The sequence below is a fragment of the Cynocephalus volans genome, chromosome 10 (genome assembly GCF_027409185.1).
Source record: "Cynocephalus volans isolate mCynVol1 chromosome 10, mCynVol1.pri, whole genome shotgun sequence".
Classification (NCBI taxonomy): domain Eukaryota; kingdom Metazoa; phylum Chordata; class Mammalia; order Dermoptera; family Cynocephalidae; genus Cynocephalus; species Cynocephalus volans.
In genome coordinates, this window is record NC_084469.1 from 44,181,724 (window position 1) to 44,193,962 (window position 12,239).

The following is a 12,239-nucleotide window of genomic DNA, read 5'->3' on the forward strand; positions in this document are numbered from 1 at the left end:
GACCACTCCTCTGCTCAAATCCTCTGATGGATTCCCCTCTCACCTGAGTGAAAGCCAGTGTTGCTTTGCTGCTTACGTACCGGCCCTGCATTTCTGGATCCCCACCACATCAATGCTCTCATTTCTGGGCACCCTCTTCCTCGATCATTCTGCTCCAGCCTCACTAGCCATCTTGCTATTCCTCAAACACACCAGACACTCTCTGTCCCAGCTCTTCTGTGCCTGCTGTTCCCTCTACGTGGACAGTTCTTCCCTTGTATAATCCTCACCCCTCACTCCTTCGTCTCCTTTAAATTTTTGTTTAATGTCACCTTCTCAGTGAGACTTTCTTTGATTGCTCTATTTAAAATTGCTAAGTCCCAGTCTTCTCTCTCCCCATCTTCCTTCCATAGTCTTGTCCCATCTGACCAGGTTACATGTTTTTTTTTTGTTTGTTAGTTTGTTTTGTCTTTTTCGTGACCAGTACTCAGCCAGTGAGCACACTGGCCATTCCTATATAGGATCCGAACCTGTGGCGGGAGCATCGCATGGGGTTGGCCCAGGTTACATGTTTTAATTATCCTTCCCACTCCAGACTGCAGCTCCCCAAGGGGAGGGAGACTGTCTTGTCCACTGCTGTGTCCTCAGTACTTACAATAGGGCCCGGCACCGGATAGTCACTCAATGAATGGTTGTTGAATAAAAGCAGGACCAACCTGACAGGCTTAAGGGTGGTAGGTGGCTTAAGGGTGAACACCAAGAACTGAGAAAGGCTTCCCAGGACGATGGGTGATGGGGGCACACGTACCCTTCCTCTGTTTCATTGATGATGTCGCAGATCTCCATGTTCAATGTCCAGTCCTCACTTTGCAGGGAGCCATCTGTTGCCTTTTCTGTGAAATCAGAGAGAAAACTGATTTACATTTCTCCTGGAATAAGGAGGACCTGGCAGGATATGGGAAGAGATCAGACCACCACATTTTCTTTCCAAGCAAATGGACTGAGCCCACAGAGCCTTCTGAGGGTACTGCCTTCACAACAGAACACCTGGGGACAGAGCTGAGCCTGAGGGCTGGTTTCATAACACGGTCCTCCATTCTCCACAAACTCCAAATTGAAAAGCTTATGACACCTAAAACATGAGGATGCTGGGCCGGCCCGTGGCTCACTTGGGAGAGTGTGGTGCTGATAACACCAAGGCCACGGGTTCGGATCCCTATATAGGGATGGCCAGTTAGCTCACTTGGGAGAGCGTGGTGCTGACAACACCAAGTCAAGGGTTAAGATCCCCTTACCGGTCATTGTCTAAAAAAAAATAAAATAAAAAACATGAGGATGCTAAGTTGATGAACCGACGGATTCTGGAGTCAAACTACCTGGGTTCAAATACAGGCTCTACCACTTGCCAATCATGTGATCTTGTACAAATTACTTAACCTCTAGGTGCCAAACAACAGTATCTATCCCATCAGGCTGTTATGAAAATTAAATGGGTTAATATATAAAAAACACTGAGAATGCAGCCTGGCACACAATCAGTCTTATGTAAGTATTTGCTATTATAACTGTTAAAAATCAACTGCAGTTGTTAGAAACTACATCTCAGAAAAGGGGGAGGAAGAAGGAACCATCATTTAGTAAACCACTGTAGGCATAGTATTGGGTGCTTCATATACATTGCTCTATTTCATCTACAAAACAACCTTCTGACCATTCAATGGGGGAAAGGAAAACCTTTTCAATAAATGGTGCTGGAAAAACTGGATCTCCACATGCAAAAGAATGAGGTTGGACCCTTGTCTTATACCATATACAAAAATTAACTCCAAAAGGATCAAAGACATAAACATAAGAGTGAAAACTATAAAACTCTTAGAAGAAAACATAAAGTTTTCATGACATTGGATTTGGCAATGATTCCATAGATATGACACCAAAGACACAAAGAAAAAACAGACCAATTGAACTACATTCATCCCTTGGTATCTGAGGAGGATTGGTTCCAGAACTCCCCTTGGATACCAAAACCTGTGGATGCCTAAGTCTCTCATATAAAATGGCATAGTATTTGTATATAACCTACACACATCCTCCTGAATGCTTTAAATAATCTCTAGATTTCTCATAATACCTAATACAATGTAAATGTTATGTAAATAGGTAAAATACTACATTGTTTTTTATTTGTATTATTTTTTATTGTTGTAGTGTTATTTTTCCCCCCATGGTTTGTTGAATCCATGGATACAGAACCCACAGATATGGAGGATCAACTGTGCATAAAAACTAAAAACTTCTGTGCCTAAAAGGACACAACAAAGTGAAAAGGAGACCTATGGAATTGGAGAAAATATCTGCAAATCATATATATAATAAAGGGTAAATATCCAGAATATAGAAAGAACTCCTACAACTCAACAACAAAAACTATCCAATTAAAAAATGGGGAAAGGACTTGACCAGACATTTCTCCAAAGAAGATATACAAGTGGTCAACAAATATATGAAAAGATGTTGGACATCACTAAGAATTAGGGAAATGTAAATCAAAATTACAATGAGATATTATCTCATACCCATTAGGATGGCTGTTATAGAAAAAACAGAAAATAACAAGTGTTGGTGAGGATGTGTAGAAATTGGAACTCGTGTGCACTGTTGGTGGGAATGTAAAATGGTGCAGCCGCTGTGGAAAACAGTATGGTGGGTCCTCAAAAAATTAAATATAAAGTTACCATATGATCTAGATCTGGGAATATACCCAGAAGAACTGAAAGTAGGGTATCAAAGAGCTATCTGTACATCCATGTTCATAGCAGCATTGTTCACAATAGCCAAAAGGTAAAAACAACCCAAGTATCCATTGACAGATGAAGGGATAAACAAAATGTGGTATATACCACACATATAATTGTTACATACATACTATGGAATATCATTCAGCCTTAAAAATGAAGGCAATTCTGGCCAGCCTCCAAAAGAAAAAAAAAAAAAAGGAAGACAATTCTGACACACACTACAACACGGATGAACCTCGAGGACAGTATGCTAAGTGAAATAAGCCAGACACAAAAGGACAGATACTGTGTGATTCCACTTATATGAGGTACCTAGCCAAATTCATAGAGACAGAAAGCTGAATGGTGGTTGCCAGGGGCTGGGGGAAGAAAGAATGGAAAGTTAGTGTCTAATGATGTACAGAGTTTCAGTTTAGGAAGATGAGAAGGTTCTGGAGATGAATAGCGGTAATGGTTGTACAACAATGTAAACGTACTTAATGTCACTGAACTATACACTTAAAAATTGTTAAAATGGTAAATTTTATGTTATGTACATTTTAGCACAATAAAAAAGTCACCCTAAAAGAAAGAAAAAGTATACAGGTACATAAGCCAACGGACTGTGGGGTTGGTAGGAATAAGGAAGTGAGGATCAGAGATCATTCAGGCCTGTTGCCTCATTTGACAAGAAACCTAAGGCCCCAAGAAGAAAAGGGAATAGTCCAAGAGCTCAGGATCATCAGTGGCAGAGCCAGGACTAGAACTAGGGTCTCTTGACTCCCTGCCCCCTCTGGGCTGTGAGCTCCCTGAGGACAGGGACGAGGTGTGTCTTGCCTTCCACTGTGATCCCAGTGTCCAGCACTTGGTAGCTGTGCAATACATTTATGTCCGATGAATGATCTCTAAGTTAGTGGTTCTCAGCCCTGGCTGCACATGAGAACCACCTGAGGAGCTTCTGGAGCGTACCAATACTTGAGCCTCATGCCCCAGAAGTTCTGATTTGAGTGGTACGGGGTGGGACCCAGGCATTAATAATTTTCAGAAGCTTCCTGGGGATCTAATATGCAGTCAAGGTTGGTAACTACTGTTCTGCATCATGCTCTCTCTAGCTGGCGAGTGAGAGACAGAGACTTGGTAGTTTTCTCTGGGAGTTCACACAGTCTCTGGCTGGTTCTCTCCGGCTTATCTTATCATCCTGCCTGCTCTGCTTAAACAGGCATCACGTCTGTTACAGTGCAGTGGGGTGCCATTAATTCTCTCTGCAGGTCCTTGGCACCAGGGTACAGGTATTAAAGCACCAAGAGTGCTGTGGTTGTCTTCTGTTACAGCTCAGGCTGGACTGCATCATGAATGTCCGCCTATCTGCCTCCCTCATGATAATGACCTCTGAAGGCAGGGCCTTAACCATCTCCCTCTCCTCAGCTGCAAGGATGGTGCATGGCACATCTGAGGCTCTTGTCCATCTTCAGTAAATGACATTGGGACTGTGTGGCTTTACTTCACCTTAAAGTTACAGAAAGAGCTGCTTCAGAGTAGTCTGCAGGCTGCCTGATCTACTTTGTTTCCTTCTGGCCCTGTTATCTTCTTTTTAAAAGGGGTGAGGAAAGAGTGGGACAGCTGTCATAGAAAAGAACATCTGACCAAGTGGGGAAGAGTACTTGGAATTCATTCTCTTGTCTCTCCAGCAGAAGGGGAGCACCCACAATTAACATTCACAAAGCATGTTAGGATTCTGAAGCAACAGGCAATAATGGTTCTGTGGAGAATGCTGGGATTGATTTTTCTTTCCACCTGCTTTGCAGATGCCAATCTGCCTCACTAGGCATAGAGTCATCCGGAAGATTCATTTCATATTATTGAGGAATATTATCTGATGAGCTTCCTAACCATCTAAACCCCTTTTTCTTCTTTCCCCACACCCAGCATGGAGCACCCCTAAATGCCAGGCCTTTGTGCTGGCACCTCTGGGCCCCTACCCACACTCTTGATTTGGGGGGAAAGAGATAATTTGGCCGTTTTCTTCTTCATTCTTACCAAAAGGATGTTGCTGAATGCAAAATGATAAAACCAGCCCTCTATTGCCTTCTGGTGCTGGCTGCCTCTGAAGTCACTATATTTAACATCAAAGTATGGAAAGCAGCAGCCAAGAAACCAAGCCACTGGATTGTGGATTGTGAGGCTCCTCCCAGCAGGACTGTCTTAGTTTTCAGACTGCATGGGAGGAAGGGTAGGCAGAAATACCATGTTCATCATTGCTGTCAGGGTCAAGGCTTTAGGGCATCCTGGCCCAGGTCCTCCACCAAGCAGAAGGTGGCCTTTTCTGAATGGATATTATGCCATGGCAACAGCATCAGGATGGTATGCTCCTCAGGATGGTATGCTCCTCTTGTATTGAAGGTTTAGTGGGAGCTATATCTGATTGCTCCAGCACTGCCCCAGCCCCTGGTCATATCACCAGAGAGGTCAGCAGTTTGCCACCAGAGTCACTAGTGTCTTGATCTTTACCCCTGAGGGCTGGCTGATGGGAATGACTTGTCCCATTGCTCCCCAGAGCATTCTGCTGTTGCACCAGGTTTTAATTTAGGGTTTTTTTGTTTGTTTGTTTTTGCTTTTTAAATGATGACCAGTAAGGGGATCTTAACCCTTGACTTAGTGTTGTCAGCACCACGCTCTCCCAAGTGAGCTAACTGGCCATCCCTATATAGGGATCCAAACCCATGGCCTTGGTGCCATCAGCACCACACTCTCCCAAGTGAGCCACGGGCCGGCCCTTTAATTTAGGTTTTGATGATTTACGTGACAAAAGAAATGAGAGTGGACTTTCCTTTCCTCTGGCCTGGGGACAGGACCAAATTAGGGAACCCACATTGAATGGCCTAAGTTCCAGAGGCAATCAGATACAACTTTGTTCCCATTTGCTGGGAATTCTTTAATGAAGCGAAAAATAAGAACTGATTTGAGCTCCTTTGCCAGCCTTACACCCCTCATCTGTTTCAGCAGAGCCAAATACCCACAGTTGTGTTTGTATAGCATTTCCAGCAAAGTGAAAAGAAAGAAGCATTCTTTTGGGTTGGTTCTTTATAACCAAAATTAATACATACCTTTTAGCTTGAAAACTCAGAATTCCAGTTATTGAATAGAAGGCGCTGACCCCACGGATAAGTTATCATGCCTTTGAGCCCCTTCCTGGTATTATTAGAGGAAGGGAGAGGGTGAATATAAGGCTAATGGATTCTGCTTCTAAGCTGAACTTGGAAGTGAGGTTTCATTGATTTAACATTTCCTCTATTAAGCCTCCCAAGTCTGTGTCCCTTGTGGCCCTACCAAGGTGCAACCTTGGTACTTTCTTCCCCCTGAGTGTCTGTTCCACAGCCTGAGTTGTGAAGAGGACCAATGACTAGTGCTCGATGGCCCCCTTACCAGCTGGCCCTTCCCCTTGCTGGCTCAGAAGGGTCACAAGCCCAGGCCTGCAGGCAGAGCTGCTTCCTTCAGGATAAGCCTCCTCCTGGGGAAGCTGCTAGATTTTTCGCCATGGACATGCCCCTTCTGTGACTCCGGTAATGAGTCACCCCCCCTAGGAGTGGACACCTCAAAGGGAAGAAAAGAGGAGGGGGGTATTCAGAGTGTGGCAGGAAGAACAGGGACAGGAGGTGCAGATCATTTCATTGCTGCGGCCTCCAACACAGATGGGTCTTTTCCTGCCTCAGGGTGAAGCTGTCTGGAGCACACTGCTGTCCCAGTGGCTACACTGTGCCTGCCCTTCTCAGCCTTGCCACTTACCACCCTGGCTTGCCTTCTCCTGGGTTGCTCTGATTTCCCTTATAGTCCCAGGGGTGCTGCTTACTTTGTGACTTGGAAGCTTTTTTCCATATTCATGAATGGGCGGGGAGGGGGCGGGCCTCTCTGGGGCCTATCTGGCTCTTAACCCTAGCTGATGTACTTTCTCACCCTTCCTCTCCCTCTCCACATGCACTTGCCTCATCTTGTAGGCCACAGTCAAGTACTGCCTCTGTACCTGCCAGACTGGTGCCATCTAAGGATTTTGATTAAGATTTTCCCAACTCTGCCCACTCCTCTGCATCACATTCATCTGAAGGCAGATTCTCACAAGTTGTGTGTGTGTGGCGGGGGTTGCCTTTTCAAAGGTGTTTGAGTGCCAAGTGTGACGAATAAAGAGGGTAAAAAAGTCAGGATATATCCTTTCTGGTAAAAAATGAGCGATAATTAAAACAATTAGGCTTTTTTATGCAGACTGATGGCTGTCGCACAAACATTTTGAGCAGTAGCTATATTTTTGGAGTGTGTAGTCACTGCTTTTCAGTACAGCTTTTGTTTGGATGTGTGAGATCTAGCACATTATGTAAAAAGCAAGTTTCACTTCTCCATAGCTGCATCCGGTAAAACAAGGACACTTCCAGTTTCTACAGAGGTCATCTATTTCATTAAGTATCAGTGGAAGTGTGGGTTGTACTTAGCTTTTGTTAAAATGGTGGTGATGGCATCCCTCTCATCAATTCAGAGTTAGGATGCGGCAGTTTCCAAATTCATCTAAGATATCAACTTCAGCTCTAAACTGAGGCTTTGCTAGCAGGTGGGGCAATATCATGCAAATGATCAGGCTTTAGAGAGACAGACAGACCTGAGATCAAATATTGGTATCATCAATTCAACTACAGGATCCTGGCGTGAAGTTTTTATTTCATTGTAAGTTCTATTTGCATTTCCCTAATGACTAGTGAGGTTGAGCATCTTTTCACATGCTTATTGGACATCTGTATATCTTCTTTGAAGAAATGTCTATTGAAGTCCTTTGCTCATTTTTCATTTTTTATTTTTTTCATTTTTTTATTTTTATTTTTTTTTAATTTTTTTTCTTAATTTTATTTTGTCAATATACAATGTGGTTGATTATTGTGGCCCATTACCGAGACCTCCCTCCCTCCTCCCTCTCCCCCCTCCCTCCCAACAATGTCCTTTCTGTTTGCTTGTCGTATCAACTTCAAGGAATTATAGTTGTTATGTCTCCCCCCCGCCCCCGGTTTTTGTGGGTGTGTGGGTGTGTGTGTGTGTGTGAATTTATTTATTTATTTTTAGCTCCCACCAATAAGTGAGAACATGTGGTATTTCTCTTTCTGTGCCTGACTTGTTTCACTTAATATAATTCTCTCAAGGTCCATCCATGTTGTTGCAAACGGCAGTATTTCATTCTTTTTTATAGCTGAGTAGTATTCCATTGTGTAGATATACCACATTTTCCGTATCCACTCATCCGATGATGGACATTTGGGCTGGTTCCAACTCTTGGCTATGGTAAAGAGTGCTGCGATGAACATTGGGGAACAGGTATACCTTCGACTTGATGATTTCCATTCCTCTGGGTATATTCCCAGCAGTGGGATAGCTGGGTCATATGGCAGATCTATCTGCAATTGTTTGAGGAACCTCCATACCATTTTCCATAGAGGCTGCACCATTTTGCAGTCCCACCAACAATGTATGAGAGTTCCTTTTTCTCCACAACCTCGCCAGCATTTATTGTTCAGAGTCTTTTCGATTTTAGCCGTCCTAACTGGGGTGAGATGGTATCTCAGTGTAGTTTTGATTTGCATTTCCCGGATGCTGAGTGATGTTGAGCATTTTTTCATATGTCTATTGGCCATTTGTATATCTTCCTTAGAGAAATGCCTACTTAGCTCTTTTGCCCATTTTTTAATTGGGTTGCTTGTTTTTTTTGTTGTAAAGTTGTTTGAGTTCCTTGTATAGTCTGGATATTAATCCTTTGTCAGATGTATATTTTGCAAATATTTTCTCCCATTCTGTTGGTTGTCTTTTAACTCTGTTAATTGTTTCTTTTGCTGTGCAGAAGCTCTTTAGTTCGATATAATCCCATTTGTTTATTTTTCCTTTGGTTGCCTGTGCTTTTGGGGTCGTATTCATGAAGTCTGTGTCCAGTCCTATTTCCTGAAGTGTCTCTCCTATGTTTTCTTTAAGAAGTTTTATTGTTTCAGGGTTTATATTTAATTTTTTAATCCATTTTGAGTTGACTTTAGTGTATGGTGAAAGGTGTGGGTCTAGTTTCATTCTCCTGCATATTGATATCCAGTTCTCCCAGCACCATTTGCTAAAGAGGCAGTCTCTTCCCCAGTGTATAGGCCTGGTGCCTTTGTCAAAGATCAGATGGCTGTAGGTGTGTGGGTTGATTTCTGGATTCTCTATTCTATTCCACTGATCAGTGTGTCTGTTTTTATGCCAGTACCATACTGTTTTGGTTATTATAGCTTTGTAGTATAGTTTAAAGTCAGGTAGTGTTATGCCTCCAGCTTTATTTTTTTGCTCAGCATTGCTTTGGCTATGCATGGTCTTTTGTTATTCCACATAAATGTCTGGATAGTTCTTTCCATTTCTGAGAAAAATGTCATTGGAATTTTGATGGGGATTGCATTAAATTTGTATATTACTTTGGGTAGTATGGACATTTTCACTATGTTGATTCTTCCAATCCAAGAGCATGGGATATCTTTCCATCTTCTTGTATCCTCTCTAATTTCTCTCAGCCGTGGTTTGTAGTTCTCATTATAGAGATTTTTCACATCCTTGGTTAACTCAATTCCTAAGTATTTTATGTTTTTGGTGACTATTGTAAATGGGCAGGCTTTCTTGATTTCTCTTTCTGCATGTTCACTATTGGAGAATAGAAATGCTACTGATTTTTGTGTGTTGATTTTGTATCCTGCTACTGTGCTGAAGTCATTTATCACCTCCAAGAGTTTTTTTGTAGAGGCTTTAGGCTGTTCGATATATAGGATCATGTCATCTGCAAACAGGGACAGTTTGACTTCATCTTTTCCAATCTGGATGCCCTTTATTTCCTTCTCTTCTCTGATTGCTCTGGCTAGTACTTCCAACACTATGCTGAATAGGAGTGGTGAGGATGGGCATCCTTGTCTAGTTCCTGTTCTTAAAGGAAAAGCTTTCAGCTTTTCCCCATTCAGGATGATATTGGCGGTGGGTTTATCACATATGGCTTTAATTATGTTGAGATACTTTCCGTCTATACCTAACTTATAGAGGGTCTTTGTCATGAATGAGTGTTGAATTTTATCAAATGCTTTTTCAGCATCTATAGAGATGATCATATGGTCCTTGTGTTTGATTTTATTAATATGGTGTATCACATTTATTGATTTGCATATGCTGAACCAACCTTGCATCCCTGTGATGAATCCCACTTGATCGTGGTGAATAATTTTACGTGTGTGTTGCTGTGCTCTGTTTGCTAGTATTTTAGTGAGGATTTTTGCATCTATATTCATCAAGGATATCAGCCTGTAGTTTTCTTTTTTGGTTATATCTTTACCTGGTTTTGGTATCAGGATGATGTTTGCTTCATAGAAAGAGTTTGGGAGACTTGCGTCTGTTTCAATCTTTTGGAATAGTTTGTAAAGAATTGGTGTCAATTCCTCTTTGAATGTTTGGTAAAAGTCTGCTGTGAATCCATCTGGTCCTGGGCTTTTCTTTGTTGGGAGCTATCTCATAACAGCTTCAATCTCCTTTATTGTTATTGGTCTGTTCAGGTTTTCTATATCTTCATGGCTCAGTTTTGGGAGCTTGTGTGTGTCCAGAAATTTATCCATTTCCTCAGATTTTCAAACTTGTTGGCGTATAGTTGTTTATAGTAGTCTCGAATGATTCCTTGTATTTCAGATGAATCAGTTGTAATGTCACCTTTTTCATTTCTAATTTTTGTTATTTGAATCTTCTCTCTTCCTTTTTTTGTTAGCCATGCTAATGGTTTGTCAATTTTATTTATCTTTTCAAAAAACCAACTTTTTGATTCATTGATCTTTTGTATTGTTCTTTGGGTTTCAATTTCATTAAGTTCTGCTCTGATCTTAATGATTTCTTTCCATCTGCTAACTTTAGGTTTGGATTGTTCTTGTTTTTCTAGATCTTTAAGGTGAAGTGTTAGGTTGTTCACTTGCCATCTTTCCATTCTTCTGAGGTGAGCATTTAATGCAATAAATTTCCCCCTTAATACTGCTTTTGCAGTATCCCACAGGTTTTGGTATGATGTATCATTATTTTCATTAGTTTCAATAAAGTTTTTGATTTCCTGCTTGATTTCTTCTTGGACCCATATGTCATTTATGTAGAATGCTGTTTAACTTCCATGTGTTTGTATAGTTTCCAGAATTTTGTTTGTTATTGATTTCTAGTTTTAATCCATTATGGTCTGAGAAAATACATGGGATAATTCCAATTTTTTTGAATTTGTTGAGACTTGATTTATGACCTAATATGTGATCTATCCTGGAGAATGATCCATGTGCTGATGAGAAGAATGAATATTCTGAGGTTGTTGGGTGGAATGTTCTGAAGATATCTGCCAAGTCCAGTTGGTCTAGAGTATTGTTTAGATTTCTCTGCTGATTCTTTGCCTAGATGATCTGTCCAATATTGACAGTGGGGTGTTCAGGTCCCCTGCTATTATGGTTTTAGTGTCTATTTCCTTCTTTAGGTCTAATAGAGTTTGTTTTATAAATCTGGCTGCTCCAACATTGGGTGCGTACATATTTATGATTGTTATGTCTTCTTGATGGGTCAGTCCTTTTATCATTATGTAGTGTCCCTCGTTGTCTCTTTTTATGGTTTTTAGTTTAAAGTCTACTTTGTCAGATATAAGAATAGCTACTCCAGCTCGTTTTTCTTTTCTGTTTGCATGGTAAATCTTTCTCCATCCTTTCACTCTTAGTCTATGTGAGTCTTTATGGGTGAGGTGGGTCTCTTGAAGGCAGCATATAGTTGGGTCCTCCTTTTTAATCCAGTCATCCAGTCTGTGTCTTTTGATTGGGGAATTTAAGCCTTTTACATTAAGAGTTGTTATTGAATAGTGTTGATTTATTCCTAGCATTTTTTTTATTGTTGTTTGGTTGTCTTAGGTGTCTTTTGTTCCTTGCTTTCTGATTTACTGTTTGTTTTCTGTGTTTGTTGGTTCCTTAGGTTGTAGATAGCCTTTTTGTTTGTTTGTTTTCTCTTCATGAATGCCATTTTTATTATACTAGTGGGTTTAGATTTTTCTTGGGTTTTTATGGCAGTGGTAGCTATTTTTCAGGAACCAAACCCAGTACTCCCTTGAGAATTTCTTGTAAGGGTGGTCATGTGGTGGTGAACTCCCGCAATTTTTATCTGAGAAATAAACTATTTGCCCTTCATTTCGGAAGGATAGCCTTGCAGGGTAGAGTATTCTTGGCTGGCAATCTCTGTCTTTTAGTATTTTGAATATATCATCCCATTCCTTTCTGGCTTTTAGGGTTTGTGATGAAAAGTCTGATGTTAGTCTGATTGGGGCTCCCTTATAGGTGATTTGATGCTTCTCTCTTGCAGCTTTTAAGATTCTCTCTTTGTCTTTGAGTTTTGCCAATTTGACTATAACATGTCTTGGAGAAGACCTTTTTGGGTTGAATACATTTGGAGATCGTT

General features: G+C 41.3%; 1 protein-coding gene across 5 annotated transcripts in view; it reads right to left on the reverse strand.

Moving 5' to 3' along the window:
• Nucleotides 1-12,239, reverse strand: part of TOM1L2 (target of myb1 like 2 membrane trafficking protein) — a 115,431-nt gene that overhangs the window by 54,878 nt on the left and 48,314 nt on the right. For all 5 annotated transcript variants that reach the window (XM_063109379.1, XM_063109377.1, XM_063109376.1 and 2 more), the window contains exon 2: nt 788-872. In XM_063109379.1, the coding sequence (XP_062965449.1) occupies nt 788-872 (85 nt within the window). The remainder of the gene's footprint in view (nt 1-787; nt 873-12,239) is intronic.